The 19,755-nt window shown below is 36.8% G+C and overlaps 1 protein-coding gene across 2 annotated transcripts in view; it reads right to left on the reverse strand.

Moving 5' to 3' along the window:
• Nucleotides 1-544: 544 nt before the first annotated feature.
• The window catches only part of klhdc8b (kelch domain containing 8B), a 117,378-nt gene continuing 98,167 nt past the window's right edge, over nucleotides 545-19,755 (reverse strand). For both annotated transcript variants that reach the window (XM_083521259.1, XM_083521260.1), the window contains exons 6-7: nucleotides 18,701-18,802; nucleotides 545-6,083 (exon numbers count right to left, since the gene is read on the reverse strand). In XM_083521259.1, the coding sequence (XP_083377385.1) occupies nucleotides 5,887-6,083; nucleotides 18,701-18,802 (299 nt within the window). In that variant the 3' untranslated portion in view covers nucleotides 545-5,886. The remainder of the gene's footprint in view (nucleotides 6,084-18,700; nucleotides 18,803-19,755) is intronic.

The following is a 19,755-nucleotide window of genomic DNA, read 5'->3' on the forward strand; positions in this document are numbered from 1 at the left end:
AGATGTAATAGCTAGTGTTGTTTTACTTTGACAGTGCTAATATTCCTAAAAGGTCATTCCCTGCTAGCAGAGGAAATAAGAGTCTAGCACACAAGCTTATAAATTCAACTTTGTTCTGTACTGTGTAATACATTTAATGAAATAAACAAAATGTAATAAAGGTCAGTGTAAAAAATACTGTCATTCTAATAAAATACTTTTACACAAAGTAAACCAGATCAGCTCTTCTTTCATATGAACCTCAACTGTCAGGCTGCTGAATGTTGTGTCATAAATTGAAGTCATAACAGGCAAAGCAGCAAGGCCAGAAAATAATTTGCACCGGTCCTACAAGAGCCCATGGCAACCTTTGAAGATGTTCCGGTGCCTTCTACTTCATCTATAATGAATGGATGTGACATTTGAGCACAATCCATTTGTCATGTTTTTTTGTGTGCTGGCCAGACCTATTCACGGTTCAGGACACGTGATGGGGCTGCTGTCATGTTCAGCTGAAATTAGACCAATGTAATGAGGCAAAACAGAGGCACACAGTAAAACAGTGTTGGACAGCAATGGTCAAATCATTTATTAGAGGAGTCATAGTAGAGGCACTATCTCACATATATAGGCACTGAACTACTGGACTAGAGCCGCTGCCACAAACTTGCACAAACCTGTTTTATCCCAGAGTGCTGACAGCAACTATGCCAGTCTGAGTGAAGATTTGTGTATGATATGCTTTTACAATATGTGCTGGAAGGGGTTCATTAGGAGGTCTGTCATTAATGACAAATTTGTTTCACTTCCGTACTGTAAGACAAAGCTGTATGTGATTGTTACATTCATGATTTCTTTCCTTGATACCACTTTAAGACAGAAACTTGAGAGAAAATGACAATCGATCTTAATTGACCCAAGCTATGCACAACAATGGATTAGAAGAATATACTGTGTAACAACTGGTTACTGCTTTACAATGTGAGTGAATTCTCTACTCTTCATATTGGAATTCTGAATTTATGACAATCACAAAGCTACCTTTAAAGCTTCTCCACATAATGTAAATAAAATTATGAATCAAACTCGATAAATGTGCCACAGTCCCAGTGGGGGTCTTCATTAACTGCCCGGGCACAAGCATTAGCTTTCGACTCAAGTACAAATGAATGCCTCTGGCTGAATAAGTTTTATGGTCCTTTAAAATAAAAAGTCAAGATTTATACCAGTTTAGATAGTTTCATTTAAAATTGCTTTATATTGATTGTCAGAAGATTGTGAACATGTTGGACATAAGGTCTTGGAAAGAGCAGGGATATTGGTGTTCCTGCTCCTATACCATAAATGCTAATTCATAACTATAATATTAAAAAATCTCTGAGAAGAATGTTTTGCTATTAATTGGTCTGTTACAATGATATTAAGTGTGCAGGATTAACCTGCAGGGTTAACAGTCCTGCTAATAAAAGCAGCATAGCAATGCAAACACATTGGCCCTTATTCACCAAAGTTGCATAAAAATGAACAGAGATGTGAGTTTCGCTCAAAACAATATAAGTCTGATTCATACAACTGTTGCACGATGAAATGACGCTTTAAACACAAATGACTCAAAGGCACAAATGACACAAACACTAATTTCTTGAGTAGTTGTTGTGGCTAGAATCTAGACAAAAAAACCACTCAATAAATTCGAGTTAGTCAAACCTGTGTCCAGTGCCGCTTCTGGTATTCTCAAAAACAGAAAAGAAAATGTGTACAAAATAAAACCTTGAAATAAATGAAACCCAACTGTTAACACAATTTCCTCTACTGAAACTATGGTCTAACATATTTGCATTGTGTTCATTTATTACAAATGAATGTGTATATAGACAAGTAGACATGAAAATTATTCTTAAATTAAAATGATGTAAATTGGACAATTTTCAACCATTTCCTTCCTATTAGATCTTGTATAGATTGGGTATAACAATTTTTTGTCCACATTTTATTCAAAAAGAAAATTTAAAAGAAATAAATTAAACTATACTTAAACTTTTTAATTCAAAATATGTTTGGTAAGCTTTAGTGCTGATATGAAATTATATAACCACAAATAATGTGTGATGATATAATTAATTGGTCTCTTTAATTGGAAGACCTGTATTGCAATATTTGCTGTATGCAATTATTCCATCAGCCAATAATGTAGAAGAACAATGCATACAATTATGTAGATATAGGTCAAGAGCTTTAGTTTATGTTCCCATAAAAACATCATAATGGGGAAAAATATGACCATAGTGACTGTGGCATAGTTGTTTGTACCAAGAACAGGAATATAAGGCTACAGTGGGCTCAGCAATGTCCCAGTTGCCTCTTTTTGTCTTTTGTCACGAATTGCACCCTTTGTGGTCTTCTGATATTGCAGCCCATCATCGCCTCAAAGCCAAAATGTTGTTTGTTCTAAAACAAGTTTTTGTTCTTTACAAGTGCAAATGGGGTGTTTTTATATACACAATTCTGAGTCTATAAACATTTCTGCATTTCTCAGATCAGCAACCATGCATGATCACTGAAATCAAATTTCTTCCCCATTCTGATCTTAGTTGTAAACATTAACCAAAGATATTGGCTTGTATCTGCATAATTCTGTGCACTGTGCTGCTGGAAATCAATAGATGCAGCTGTGATTATGAATGTAATTTTTTTATTTCCTGTTATTACACCTACGACTCTATCATACTGCACTTGCTACTGTCAATAATTTAACTGCACATTAACTTAACATTTTTCAGGTTGCTAAAAGCCTTGCTCAAACTAGACACAATTAAAAAAAAAATATTTTGCATGTTTGTATTTTACTCTGTACACAACTTTGATGAATAAAAACCAATGTCTGTTTTTTTGTACCTCATCTGTTATGTAACATAGGCTTTCATTATTTCTGATGTAAACACAGCAAAAGCCTGTCACAGGCACTGGAGATATAAAACTGTTCTCTAGTGGGAGATTGTAACTGCACAATTAACACACCTTTTCACTACACACTATGCACTAAAAATGGTATTTTGTTCTTTGATTGAGGTCCTCTTTGGCAGGTTTTCTGAATAGGAGGTACACATTCAGCTGTGCCATGGAACGTGGTACCGGAATGTCATGTCAGACACCATCAGCACCCATCAGCAGCACAACCTGCATTTACACACCGAATACAAATGTCAAAACAGCATCATAGAGAAAAGAACAGACCCAGCACCACAACTTTTAAGAAAAGGGTGAACAATGACAACATATCACTTCACAGATTAACAAAACATACATGTCAACCAACCAAAACACAAAGCACTGGGAAAGCAGACTTAAAATCACTGGTTCAAAACTAGAGATTCATTACAGGGAAATATGTATGACAAACAAAACTTAGTCAAAATCACAGCAACACTGCTACTTGAGATCAAAGTGTTTGTTACAGCCTAAATTCAATGGGCCAATATATTTAAGCTCAATGAGAACACCTAGTTAAAAAAATATTCTAATTCATTTATATTACTACCACTATGCTTTCTAAAACCAAATGTTCAGAAAGAAAGTAATATTGCTCCTACTTGGGGTAGCACTATAAGATATATGCGACTTCATAAGTGTGGACTAACATCAGTTTACTGATAGGTAATGTTTCACAATAAGTAAAAAAAAAAAGAGGTATATCTCCTTCAACATTATCTAATTAATGCACTCTTACATCCCCTGCCTGTACAGAGCCCAGAGGCTGTCACATTCTGTCAAAACTGCATTCATTGTGCCTTTAAGCCACACACAATGCACAATGCTAGACGCGTGCTTTGACTTAGTAATGTAGCAGAGCTTGTGATGGTGTAGCACAATGACCAAAATAAGCCGTCCTTTTTAAGAAGTAAAAGCAGCACTTCTTCCTTGTACTCACATTCCCGTGTGTTTTCATGCTATCACTGCACAGGCATAGTGTAAAGTGCCATCATGAGCTATCAAATTTCTACTATGACATGCTGCAAAAGACTACAGCCCGCAGACTATCACAGTTGTCTCATTAGGGACATGTAAATCTAAACAAACAAGACGTGCTTGCTAAGAGTGCGCATCTACATGTGTGCATGGACCATATGTACATGGTTCTTTGATCATCACGTTCGCCGACACGCCATGTGTCGCTTAAATGCTGGAGGTAAATGAACGTCTTTGTCACACAGCATTCATCCGATACTGTTTACCCTTCCTCACAGACATGACTGTGGGCAGCAGTAAACCCTAGAGACTGTGTAAAGTAAACCCTAAATATGACCATGTGAATATGTATGTATTTTATTATGGGTACCAGGAGTCCTGTTAAGAGTGGGCTGTGAGACAAGCCTGGGGTATTATAATGCCTCTGGGCTATTCACACTGGTGGTTAAATGTCCTTTAGTTTTAGCTGATGTCCAATCTAATAAACAGAATGGAAATTAAAGCAAGTAAAGGACTCTTTTTAAAAGTCTGATTATCAGCTATAGCCAACTATACTATTGTAATTAAATAGCTAAGCACTGTTTACATTCTAAGGCAGTTCTTTCACAGTGGCATGCTACATGACCAATTGTATAACACTGTTTTAAATAATATGTCAAAGTATATAGTACACCACTACTGATACTGATACTGACACTGACAACATACAAATACTATTGACATACTATTTAAAGTGGTATTATGCAATTTGGAACACAGGTTTTTTGTGGTCTTAAACTTTGTCTTCTTTAAAATGTACAAACACAGGCTACTGCCACCTTCTGGTATAAGAAGACATTTCTTGTCATTCAAGGACAGAACGCTTGTGTGTTCATGCAGCCATCTTTATTTTTTCTTAATAGTATATTTTAATCTGCAAATCAGCTAATTATTGGTTGACCTTCTAGGCACCTTTTCCAATTTTCTAATAATCCATTGTGAAATACACAACAGCACCAGTGAAGTATATGCCAAGCATATGTAAATATGTGATATATGTGTTCGTGTGTGTGTTCAAGCAGTAAATGTGTGTCTGTTACCTCATAGAATTGTGTTGTGATCTGTGAATACACATGGCAACCAAGCTTTTCCATTTAAACCAACTGTAAACATGGCATGACACCAGCATCATGCAGCTCAAGTCTACACTTTTAGAAAACTGCTTCACTTGTAAATCACACATTATAACTATCAGCTGTCATTCCAAGAGCTCAATTAGGATGCATTATGGATGTTTTAAATGCATTATTTGGGGCTCTGACACGTGCCAGAATACTAATGCTATTGCTGTCTATTTTTGACTCACTCTGTCTATATTACTGCCTTAAACCGTAACATAACATGCTACGGTGCAAGGCATTGATTGTTAACTATTAGTGGCATGTTCTTCTAACTTTAAAGATGAGAGTGCTGAATTTCACACATGCTTGGCTGTGAAGGTACAAAAACACACAGACATCCGCCTCCACTCCTGCAAAAGATCGACGCCGTCTTTGCTTTTTCTCTAATGCAATAGAAAAAAGTGCTCAAAGTGCTACTGCAGGTGAACTCTGCAGCAGCATGGTGGATATGGCCCTAAGATCCTTTTGAGTTTAGCCAGAAAAGTACCCTGCTTTGATTGTGAAAAAAACAATGTACAGTTCAAAGGCATCTGCACCCATGCCTGTTTCGTTGCGTGTATACATAGTTTTTTTGCTTGCTTGTAGGAGACTTCAAAGTCTTTAGTCCATCCCGAATTTCATGTTGCTGTCCAGACGCCTGTAGATTGTCTTCACTGAACTGTCAGCCTTGTGTGGGAGGAGGACTCATGTAACACAGGACTCTGCAGTTTTATCTGGATGTCTCTTACTCTGCAGAGTTCAGCAAAAGTCCTTTATAGGTGCAAGAGAACTGGTTGGTGTGTCAAACACTTTCTTGCAGACAGAGGGCCTCCACTGCATTGCTGGGACCCTGTGATACTCCTCCAATTAGGAATAGCATGTTCGTGGTCTGTAGAGGAGTACAGGAGCAGCGCGGGGTGGGCATCGGAGCCACAACTTCCCACCTTCTTTTCACATGATTATAACTCTCTACTGAAGCCAGTGGCGAAGGCTGATTACCTGAAGTGACACAAAGAAAAAACAACAAGTGTGAACAGATTTTTACTTTTTAGGTGTCTCAATATTAAAACCAGGTACTTTGTACACTGTGAGCCATGTTTGATTTTGACTTTCTCATGAGAATTAAATGCATTTTAAATTCATAATATGATAATAAATGAGGGAGTGTGTGTTTGTGTGTGTGTGTGTGTGTGTGTGTGTGTGTGTGAGATAGCATTTAAAGTGTTTCATATTTCCGATGAGCTGCAGGGAAATGGAATGGGCTTTCACTGTAACTCTTTCAGACAGATGTTCTGAGAACCCAGAACAGCCACATCATTAGCCTGCCTCTCCAGCTCCTCAATCAACATATCAGCATCACAGCACCTCTCCATTACCCCACTGCACTCACACATGCATACACAAATAAGAGCCGATGTTGCTTTCAGACAGAACACCTGCCACCTGGTGGGTCTGGGGGCAAATGAAGATTTTGACAGGTGTGTTTGAAGATATCTGGAGAAATTATGCACCATGCTTCATTACTTTTCACCCTGACATAGACCATATAAAAGACTATCTAAGTCATGCCACTGAAAATGTCTCAGTGTAGAATATTCTCTATCTGCCTTCACCAGGGCTGTTGAAGAGACCAACATCACCATGCATCATGGCTAAGTTGTACCAGTTTCCATAGAGACTCGAATTGAGGCGCAGATGATGTGAGCATCAGCACGATGCGAGGGGTGACTTTTGTCCTCAAAATTTCCTAGAAGAACAAATGCAGGACCGCAGGAGCTCCTGGGGGAGGTAATCAGAAAATGACAATGTGACCATGGTGTCTACAATCTGTGCAAAGACGAGTTGTGGCATGGCACACTATGCACAAGCCCTCATTATTGCTTCAGGAATCTCAATATAGCTCCCACATCTTGCAATATGCAGACTCTCTACTGTGCGTGGGTTTTAAAAAAGCTACATTATTTCAGTATTCTCCCAGCCGTGGATCGAATAAGCACAAATCTAAAGAAGAGGTGCTACAACTTAGCATTCCCAAACTGATTCAGTTTATTGTTCATTTGAATTTTGGGGTTGATCATGAGATTCTCAGCAGCTTGTTCATTTTCATATGTCCCATAATGAAAAGCAATGTGGGCCTAATGATCTGTATGCTAACACACTATGATTGGCTGCATGCTTACTATAAAAAAACAACAACGCATACATTAGTGGATGACTGTGGGTGCCCTGTATTAATTCAATACATGTGGTGCAGTACCAGCCTATATGACAGTAACACTGTACATATATCCATAACAAGAACAAGAAGTTGAACACTAGTTCTAATAGTCAAAATCATTATTAATATATTTTATCTTTTATTTTTAAATAACTTAACGCTAATAATCAAACAAGTGATTAACATCTCTATGAGATGCCAGAATAGCTGGCATAAAATTGTTAAAAGTCTTGGGTAAGATTGCTAAACAAGTATGTTTTGCTTTGCCATGTAATTTAAGCACCAGTGTACTGTATATTCTACTGGATAGTAATCCTCCTGATGTAAATATAAGGTATGCAAGTATGTCTCATGTAGAGGCTGCTTCTGCATTTGTACCCGCAGTATAATCCAGACGAAATCTATCTTGTAAGGTCTGAGCTGATCTCAGCAGCTGTCAGAATAACAATGCACATAAAAATCTCTGTTATGGTATGTTGTTATGTAGAATATGAGATAAATAAGTGGCTATATTCATTAAAACAGCAAAGGAAACATATCAAAACCTGGGTACATCTTAAAAGATGTATGTGTTTTAAAGCGCTAAAAAGTCAGCACAAAAACACCAAAAGTTCATTATATGGTTGTGAGAGTTGTGTAATAGGTTTCTTTGCTTTTCTGTTTTCTAAAAATCTCAAATGATTAGCTTTATATCCAACACCCGATAATAAACTCGTGCCTCAAAAAATTTGCGGGTTCTCATTTGGAACCTAACTAACAGCAAGTTGGAGATTATATTAACATTAGCGGAAATCCGCAGCAGAGCCGAATGTTCAGGAACGTTAGGAATGAAATTCTAAACTATGTATTTGGTCAAACTGTACACTATTACGTTTATAAAGTGATGATGTCTAGATGAATTCACCAAGGTACCAAAGAGGCTGCGAGGGTGCATCCAAAATTCGCAGAAACATGAGAATTTGTTCTAACCCTCAAAAAATGTGTATGCTAATACATGCAGAACGTCAACTACTTTCCTCATCTCTGTCCTTACAGCTTGTTTTGCTATTAATGTATGAGTGTGAAACACTTGCTATGTGGCCCAACTTGGCAAGTTAAAAATGTTCTGTTGTCATGACTATTTTAATGGCTTTATTCTGGCTACTCTTTAATTCATTGTTTTCTTTCAAATGCAATCCCCAGGCCAAGACACGCGCACGCGCACAAACACAAACTTAAATTACTATTTGATTCTACTGCAATTCCCAGGTTAATACACACACAAATCACACACACACACACACACACACACACACACACACACACACACACACACACACACAAACACACACACACACACACAATCACACACGCACACATTCCTTAATTCATTGTTTGATTTTTCTGCAATTCCCAAGCCAACCACACACACACATACGCACACACACACGCACACACACACGCACACACACACACACACACACACACACACACACACACACACACACACACACACACACACACACACATTCACTTACTCTCTATTTCTTCTTGAGAAGCTTTCTTCAGACTTTAAATTAGCTAATGCAGCCTAAATAGTCCAAAGTGTCCAAATACAGCAATTTAATTAATGGAAACAACATCCACTGAGAGATTTCAAGGTATGTCAAGTCGATGTTAATGTATGTCTGTCCATTAGTGAGCTTAAAACAGCTGTTTTCTTAGGGTCAAAACACTGATCATTTTTTGTGACTATTTCTGATTTAATTACATTGTATCTTAGGTTATACCTGCAAGACCGCACAACTGTCCTGAATGATAATGTTCCCAACTAAGTTTCAAACGCTCAAGTAACACAGACATGTATGTTATAATGTAATAAGTCATAAGGACTGTGTTAGCTTATCTTATAGTTGATCTACTGGGTATCTAGAGTCTAGATTCAGTGCAACAATATTAGAATAAGGTTGTGATGGTGGGCAAGGTCATTAAGGATGGAGAGAAATTTCTAGAATATGAGTTCCAAGTTAGTGACAGACATTAATTCTAAAAAGATATGAGGATCTGAATGAAGAACAGTGCTTTTCCCCTGCTATAGTATCATCAGCATAACTGTGAAACTAAATGTGTATGTGTGTGTGTGTGTGTGTGTGTGTGTGTGTGTGTGTGTGAGTGTGTATGAGTAAGAAAAAAAAACAGATTAGAAAGGACAAAAGTGCTAATTCCATATGTCAGGTTAAAAGAAACCCCTCACACACACAACAGTTTGAGGAATAATAGGATGCATGGATGAAAAGACACACACACACACACACACACACACACACACACACACACACACACACACACACACACACACACACACACACACACTATACATATGTCAATCTCCACTGTGGCAAAAAAAATCTGTTTCTGTATTTTGCCTCTAAATGTCTAGAGTGATGAAATAAAACATGAAATTTCATCTGCATGCATATTATTTTGGACATGATAGAAATCTCCCACCAACTCTGCTAGGCACCATTATTTAAAGAACAAATCTGGCTTTCTGACTCTATTGAAGGATGTAGGGAGGGGAGGTTATATGGGTATAGCAGGCTGCAGTGTAAGGATGACGCTAACCAAATCCATTAGCTAATTGACATCCTGGGATCAGAGGCTATATCCGATCTTAATACTATTATTGAAAATGACAACTCTTCATTAATCATGATTCTGTATGGAGCCTGTTTTCTGTCAAGCATATACACCAATGAAAATTTACTAAGCATTCCATTCAAGACTGGACAAATCATTAGCCTGCATGCCAGGACATGAAGAATAGGTGTCCAGACTATTACCTTTTTTATATTTGGTTCCTTGGCAGACAAATATGCTCAGGAAGTCAGAAGAGTTTTTCTCTATTGCAGCAACCAGAAAAAGAAAAATGTCTGAATGAATTCACATTCAAACAAAATGTGAACATCAATGCTAAAACTACTGCATGTACAATTAATTCTGAGCCCTACTGCCAGCTGCACATTATACCTATATACATGTGCTTTTATGTATAAAATTATTTGTAAGTATGGACAACTGTCTCAGATTTAGGAACATTCAGTATGCGGAAACACTGATGAAAAAGCAAAATAATGTGCAGCATAAGGCTGGAACATAACTCTCCAGTGACAATGATTTGCTGTCACCTCACAACTAAACAATTTGAGAAAACGCAAGATGCTAGGCAGAAACTTACATTTTATTTAGACATAAATTATATATTATGTCTGTATATATGCACATAACTTCCCCACTAGCCCTTTAATACATTGTGCTAGCTGCAATTCTTAGCCTAGGTTTTCAGGTAACCAAAACAATGGGCAAACATATTGGAGCTCCAACTTGCCTTGTGTGTTATGCTTTGTCCATCCCTATCTATTTTTGCTCATATATTATTTTGACTATCAGTTTGTCAATCAATTTGTCAACAAGAATGAACTAAGATTGTAAAATGTATATTTTACAGCTTCTCTTTGTTTCCCAGCAAACCACTCCCTATTTCGACAATTTGGAGCACACCAAAGTCTCCTGCAAGCTATGAAATTAGCGGCATATGGGTGCTTGGTTCAGCTTTTTTCTCTTGAATGTGTAACAGCTGTGTTTACTGCAAGCGTGTGAATACAAGGTCACAGCATATCAATGACGGATGCTGGTGAGCAAAGTAATCATATTTGTATCAGTGTGGTACAGCTGGACAATTGGCTGGAGTTTTTTCTTCCACTGACAGAAAACAACAGGGCTGTTTAGTCATAGTGCTAATAGAAATATCTCATAATGACCAAAATAAAACACAAGCATAACAGCCAGTCAGTGCAGCAGTGTTAATAAGGGCCCAGCCATATGCTTGTGGGTAGGATTAGTTTCTTGGTTTCAGGCTCAAATGAAAAGATTATCCTCACAATTCCTTTAGAAGGCGTTTGCAATACAGACATTTACCTGACCTACCTTATTGTATTAACATTAATAAGGCTGGACATTTATTAAACCTTTTTACTGAATCATACACCATTAATCACAGACCTTTGCTTTTCATACAAATGTAGAATTGAGGGCAAAAGCTTTCAAAGTTTGTGGACTGAAAACAGTGGTTGTCTGCCACATGCTGCATGAACATACAGTCAGTGGCAGGCAATCAGGGCCGGCAAAGCCTTTTCTGCTGGCCTAAACACTATCAGATGCACTGACCTGCATTTACAACCTGAATTCTAATATTTGATCTATTAAATTGTATTAATTTATTCCCAAAAGTTTATTCCCTTAATTTCATAGCGTTTCTCTTGGCTGCAAAGTGTGTGTATGTTAGATTTCTTGTCCAACCAGATTTCAGCCTCTATGTGGTGCTATCTAATCTGCTGAGGGCCTTCAAATTCTGTACTGCTGGCCTTTTTTTTTTTTTTTTACCATAGTCTCCTTAATAAACAGTTGTAGTTCTTTAACCAATCGGATTTCAAATTCTCCTCACAGAATAGAGTCAGCATTTTTCCATTCTGTGATTGGTTGGTCAGAAGGAAACTGTTACAGCCAGTGTTCGACTGGCAAAACACATCTATAGCGCTCTGCATACATAAATACATCTGTCACATGAGTTAGACTTTTTTACGCATATGAAGGAAAATAAATAGATTTGGTCTCGGACATTCTTAAAAATCAATTTTCAAGAAAAGCTAGACATCGTGAGAAAAGGTCGGCCAACCCCAATGTTAGCTTGTCTCAGCCCCGAAAGGGTTTGTTCGCCACTTTCAGACCAGTGAATACGAGCGGTACCACCGTATTACAGTCTCTGAGGAGCGGTGCAAATTATGAGTATGCATCTCTGGTAAGTAGGTTGTACCTCATTTAAATTTGTAATGTTTTTGTCATGTTATTAGACAAATATTGATTCTGAACTTCTCCAGATGATGTAGGTGGCACAGTTGCAGTGTAGTGTAGTTGTAGTGTAGAGGTTTGGAGCTTGCTTTTGTAAAACGGTATTCACCCTCTATATGTGAAATGCCTCTCTCTCTGTAATTTCACACATTGTTATATTGTGTTTTTCTATTGTGTTGATGGTTTTTATAATTGCGACATGATAGTGGAGTTATTAAGAGGTGGATTACGTCGGGGTAGATTTCCCCACTGAAAGGCCCAGGTACCAAATGCATGGCCCACCACTGCATACAGTACACCACCAGTCAAAAGGTTTTGCACACATGGAGTGCTTTATTACAGTCTAATCACCAAACAAAAATAAAGAAAAAACTATTGAAGAATGAAATCTATATCATAGTGGAAAATAAAGATTTTCAGAATTTCCACGTATTATTATTTAATTGCAAAAATATTTTGATTTAGTACTGCACATTAATTTTAGAATAGTATAAGATAATTTAAACATAAACGCTAGTAAAGTATATTCTGTAAGTTTGCTTGTATTTTTTCTACCAGTTGTGCATATAACTAGGGCTGCAACTAACTATTAATTTGATTAATTAGATAAAAAGAAAAAGTTTTAATTAGATGTTTTGCTTATCATAACTATTTAAAGCAATTTATGTAAATCAACATTTGTATTGTATTTTGCAGATGGCAAGATGACAACCATGCTTAAAAAAATAAATATAAAATATAATACATTGTTTTGACAAATTATGTTTAAAAAAATACACAAATATTTTGTACATTTGTGAAGATATCTAGAAGATATGCTTGTGAAGCATCTAAAATATATAATTTATGTAATTTTTTTATAATAATTGATTGATATATTCACAAATTAAATATACATTTAAGACAAGCATTCGATCAAAGTAAAGCCGCAGTAAATCACAATTGAAAACAGATAATTTACTGTTGTACTAGACAAATGCTATAAAAAGAAAACGGAATGGAGAAACGCAGCAAGCTAACAGGCGTGCAACACTCCTCAAAAGCTGTAAGCCAGTGGTACTGCTAGTAGGCACTGGTCTGAAAGCTAGCTAGCTTCGGGGTTGGCATGGTCTCCTCATGATGTCTACCTTTACTGGAAAAGTCCACCATGAAAATTGATTTTTAAGTATGTCCAAGACTAAATCAATTTCTCTTCGTCCATCAGTCATTGTGGGCGTAAAAAAGTGTATTAATGTATTAATGTGCGCATAGCGCACATTAAACAGACCCATTGCTAATATAGATTAAGGTACAACAGCCAGCACTACTGAATCTGAAGGCACTGGGCAGATTAGATTGACATGGCAGCACATAGAGGCTGAAATAGTGAAATTTTGTCTAATAGTATTAGACAAAAAATCTAACATCCACATATATGTACTGGAAGCAGTGCAGCCAAGAGAAATGCTACAAAATGAAGAGAATAAACTGTTGGGGATAACTTAATACAATTTCATGGAACAAATATTACAACTTAGGTTGTAAATGTAGGTCAGTGCTTCTGATAGTGTTTAGGCCAGCAGAGAAAGCCTTGCAGGCCCTGACGGCCCACCCACTGTGTAAATGTAAATGTAAAGAAAAGTACAAGTAATTAACAGAAGAAAAAAAAAGAAAAAGACAAATGTCTCAGATCACACACACTGACTAGAGTTTCTGATGGTAAAATAGGCCTATTTTGTACCTAATCACACACACTATAGCTACTAATTAGCTAAATAATGACAATACACAATGCCTCAGTGAATACAAAGCAGACATAGTAACAGACATAATATTTTGTAGGTATTGGGTCTCATTTCTGCTGTCACATTCATTACAGTTGATCTTTTTTAAAGCCATTTATTACTACCCATTGCTGTCATCTTTAAAACTTAATTAACAGAACGTAATGCTATTGGAATTGACAGTGTTTCAATGAGTCTCATCCTTCTTGCTGCTAATTTATTTGCCTGAAATAACCTTAAAATTTACTTTAAATGGGAAGGAAGCAATTGAAGAATGCATGACCATGATACAACCTTGACATATGGTAAAAATTTATACATAAAATTAAATAAATTCATCTGCTGGTTAGAAATCAATTGGATTAAATGTATATGGTGCTTTTAACAGCTTTGTCACAAAGCAGGTTTACAGAAATAACTTTCAGAATAAAAATGCTATAAATGTATAATTTTTTTCCTATAAGTTACAATGATTATTGCATATTAAACAAGAAACTTGTTCTTGAAACATTGTGCTAATGAGACTCTTGGATGTATGTAAATGGGTTTTGGGTTCCTGAACAAGAACATGTACTGTAAATACTGCTTGCTAGACTTGAGAACGTTGTTGGAATAAAGGGAACAGCTCTCTCCTGGCTTAGGTCTTATTTGACTGATCGCTATAAGTTTGTTGATGTAAATGGTGAGTTCTCCACACTCTCTAAGGTAAAGTTTGGTGTTCCACAAGGATCTGTCTTAGGCCCACTGCGTTTCTCTTTATATATGCTGCCTCTGGATGAAATTATACATAAACACGGTATTCGCTTCCATTGCTATGCTGACGATACACAGCTGTATATTTCAGCAAAACCAGATGAGAGAGATCAGCTTACAATGTTGAGGAGTGTGTAATGGACATCAGACAGTGGATGCTTGATAACTTTCTTCTGCTCAACTCAGATAAGACGGAAGTACTTTTACTAGGACCACAGGCAGCTATAAGCAAACTTTCAGATTATGTAGCATCTCTGGATGGGGTTTCTGTTTCAGCATGTACAGCAGTCAAAGACCTTGGTGTGATTATTGACCCTAGTCTTTTCTTTAAGACTCACGTGAATAATATTACCAGGATCGCCTTCTTTCACCTTAGAAATATTTCTAAAATTAGAAATATGATGTTGTTACAGGATGCAGAAAAAATAGTTCATGCTTTTGTTACATCTAGATTAGGCTACTATAATGCTTTACTGTCTGGGTGTTCGAGTAAGTGCATAAATAAGCTTCAGTTAGTTTAGAATGCAGCAGCAAGAGTCCTGACTAGATTAGTCTACACTGGCATTGATAATCACACATTGATAATAAAATACTACTACTGACGTATAAAGCATTTAACGGTCTCGCACCACAGTATCTGAGTGAACTTCTGTACCAGTATGATCCCCCACGCCTACTCAGATCAAAAGATGCAGGCTATTTGTTGGTACCTCAAATAACAAAGACTACAGAAGGGGGCAGATCTTCTCTTATAAAGCCCAGTTATGGAACAACCTTCCATTCAGTGTTCGGGACATAGACACAGTCTCAGTGTTCAAGTCGAGGTTAAAAACGTATTTATTTAGTCAAGTCTTTTATCAGTAGATGTTTTTAGGTAAAGAAGCACATCTGGAGGAATCATGGATAAAGAGTGTTTGGTGAACTGGGATATTTGTATGCTGTCGTCCCCTCACTCTCACACGTTCACTCAGGTTTGTTGACGGTGGTGTGGTGGGTCGTCTCTTATCCCAGAGATCCCTCATGTCGGTGTTACCTTCTGGTTTTCCATTTTAGCTATGCTGCCATAGCAAGTCTTGCCGGAGTCCAAACTGCACAGTGACATCAACTCTCATACAACAATAAGGACACATAATAATCCATATCCTTCTCTTCCTGTCACCCCTCTTCTCTCTCTCTCTCTCTCTCTCTCTCTCTCTCTCTCTCTTTCTCTCTCTCGGTTTAGATAAACATGCTCCTGAGGTTCCAGTGACCACTGTTTGAGACAATGTTAATTGTTAAAAGCGATATACAAATATATTGATCATTAGACGAGACACATGGGGGAGCGGTTAAGGCGCTGGGTTGCCGATCAGAAGGTCTGGGGTTCAAGCCCCGGTATTGCCAAGCTGCCACTCTTGGGCCCTTGAGCAAGGCCCTTAACCCTCTATGCTCCGGGGGTCCCTTACGAGGGAAATATCAAGGTCCGTGACGTCGGAGTGACGTGGGGCCGCCTTCCCGTGGGCTCACCACCTGCAGGAGGGACTGTAAGGGACGGTGCTGTGAAGATTGGGCAGCAGTCGAAGGCGGGGGCCTGCTTAGACTGCTGCCCCCGCGACCCGAATTACGGATAAGCGGGAGAAAATGAATGAATGAATGAATAGACGAGACACCTGTCATTCAAGATATACAGGAAGTATGAAATCTTATAACTTGGTTACTTGTACATGTGTAAAGTTCTCAGTTTACTTTAAACTATTTTTTTTTTCGATTAGTGCACCTTTAAATAAAGAAAATAACTGAAGTAAACATTGGCAAGCAAGGAGAAACTGTTGTACTTTCTGTATATCTTGAATGACAGGTGTCTTGTCGGTAAGTGTTCCATTCACAAACTATACCTTTCTTTTCCAGTCTGTCTGAATTGTTGCACGAAAACACATTAACAAATCTAAAACACAACGACAATTCAGACAATCCGGAAAAGGTAGGTATAGTTTATGAATGGAACACTTACCGATCATTAGACAAGACACTAGTCATTCAAGATATACAGGAAGTACAACAGTCTTATTTTTATTTTAAATTTTTTTATTAAGCAATTAAAAAATATAGACAGATAAACAAATAATATGAATAATAATAATAATAATAATAATAATAATAATAATAAAATTAAATAAAAAAAATTATAAAAAAATAAACAGGCAATGGTTTATTCTGTAAATCATATTTTTCTATAAAGGACAAAAAATTTATTGGAATTTTTTTTTAATCACTTTAAGGGCTTTTGTGAAAGAAATAATCTCATTATAAAATGCAAAAATTGTTGGTTTCACTTACAAGTATTTCGATTTGTGTATATCAAATTTTTCCATTAGAAGTATATTATTAACAAGAAAGTCGTCTTTGTTATTGTTCATAACATGTCCAAAGAGATGACCTTCACAGTGACATTTCTTAGATTGGAAACCTTTGGGTAAAGCCAGTTATAGATATCAGACCATAAAGCATCTGAAGTACAACAGTCTGTGGCAGGAGAAAGTTGGAACGTATGTGTAAAAGTGTACAAACTAATCTTTATGTCATGATATACTGCAGCATCTCCAAAATCACTGCATATGAATGCCCTTCTTTAAAGTAGATTTAAATTAATTCCATTTTCTCCTTGCTCGCCAATGTTTACTTCTGTTATTTTCTTATATTTAAAGGTGCACTTAACGAAAAAAAAAAAAAGTGTAAAGTAAACGGAGAACTTAACACATGTACAATAAACAAAGGCATAGGATTTCATACTTCCTGTATATTTTGAATGACAGGTGTCTCATCCAATGATCGGTAAGTGTTCCATTCACAAACTATACCTACCTTTTCCGCTTTGTCTGAATTGTCGTTGTGTTTTCGGATTTGTCAATGTGTTTTTGGATTTGTTCATTTGTTTTTGCATTTGTTATTTTGCTTTAGGATTTGTTAGTGTGTTTTGCACTTCTCGGCCACCGTACTAGTGCCATCATAACCTTGTTTGAAATCACTTCCAAAATCTAACAAAAAATAACTGATTACTCTGTTTAAAATGTTAACCTCTTGTTGAATGTATGGTCAATGTTTTAAAGTACTGTTTAAAAAAATCTATTGATCACAAACAAATACATCTTATATAAGATATATTTACTTTGAAATGTTTTGAGTACAAATTAAAAAATGAAAGAAAAACTTCTGTAAGAAACACTTTGCTAGTTTTTCCTATAACTATCTCAATGTTACTATTAATGTATAATAAACCTATGTATTGATAAATAAGTACAAGTATGTTCTATTATCTTTAAAATATGTTCTATAGCAAGAGTTGATTTGTCGGTATCCAGTGTAGATTGGTATGTTGTTGGTAGACTAGATCTGCTATGCTGCCGACCAATCCAGAGATTGCTTTAATAAAACATTCAACGTGCTCAAACAAAGATGTTAAGAACCATTCTGCTGCAGAGTAATATTGAATACAGCTGGCTTATGCCTTACGTAGATGCAGAATCGGCATTGGGAGAACCAATGAGTGCTCGGATACAATTTCATGGATGAAGTAGTTTATTATTATTTACATTATTTATTTTTATTATTATTTATATTTTCATGATGCATTTTCACCTTAAAGAATAAGAAATTGTTATTTGTTGTCAGCTAACATTAATGACTTTTTTATTTGGAGGAATTTATTGAATGATTTGTTCTCTTATAAGAGCTGACATTTTGCTATTACTTATCTTAAGAGAAAATTATGGAAATAAACTTCCGAAAGCCGCCTTGCCAAGCATTTATTTACTAAAATGTGAGCTTTATATATATGTAATGATTTAGTCATGGAGTCCAAGCTGCATTAATAAACATAATTTGCTTGCGAGTGAATTTGAATACAAAGTAATGTTTGTGTAGGTGTTGTATAATGACAGTTGTTGCCTTGAACAAAAGTCTTGCAGTTGTCATGGTTAAATTATGTCTGTAATATGGCACACTCCTTTAACACTTACCCAGCCCACCAGCAACAATCACCCTTCCACCGAGACAGCCAGCCACGAAGTCTGCTCGCTTTTCTCTCATCCGGGAGTTTCTTGTGGGCTTCAGCCAAACACCTATACAAAGGGCCAGAAGGTCAAAGGTCAGAATAGAGCTCATACGGGATATGACAACCAAAGGAAAATAAATCTCAGTAAATGTTGTATTAAATTTGTACTTTCCTTAATCACTGTTCCTTTCAAACAAATGTGAGAACTGCCATATTACTAAAACAAATCAGCTAACTGGCTTTCCAGCAAAAGTGTGTCGCGTGTCATGGGATGTGTACTGACATGAGTGTGAGTGCTCTGCAGAATGCCTGGATAATAAATGTACTAATTCAAAACAAGCAGAACGGTCAGCAGACGTGGACAGGTCAACACAAGTCAAGCTACAGACGTTTGATTTGCTCTTGAGCCATCTGTCTGATAAACAAACAGTCAGTGCTAGTGCAGTGCGTGACTATGCTTTATTGGCACCCTGGCTCTGCTTTGTACAGCCATGTATTAGCCTGTCTTTGTACCTCATGTTCTATTCACTACTTAGCAGTGTGTGTAATATTTGGTGAACCCCACAGAACAATAATTTATATAAAAAGCTATTTATCATCATTCAATGTTAATAAATGTGTGTTACTCTCTGGGTGTGTTCATGTACCTTGTACCTTTCATGTACGAGTGTGTTTATTTATCTATTTGTCAAAGGCACTATAGCATCAAGGCATCAGTTTGTGTGTGTGTCAAGTCACGTCAAGTCAAGAAGCTTTTTATTGTCATTTCAACCATATATAGCTGACGCATTTCACAGTGAAATTAAAAACATTCCTCCTGAACCCTGGTGCTACATACAACAACAATTACAGAAAACAGAAAACACAGGGCTAAGGACTAGTAAGTGTCCTCGCCACTGTGTTTATTGCCATGTATTCACTCAATTTTCTATGATATTTATTGAAACAATTTCTGTTTGGCACAAGACATAATTGAATTTTGCCTTTGTTACAAAAGACTTGTCTGCCCTGTGTGGTGTA

The sequence above is a fragment of the Silurus aristotelis genome, assembly GCF_946808225.1.
Source record: "Silurus aristotelis genome assembly, chromosome: 19".
Classification (NCBI taxonomy): domain Eukaryota; kingdom Metazoa; phylum Chordata; class Actinopteri; order Siluriformes; family Siluridae; genus Silurus; species Silurus aristotelis.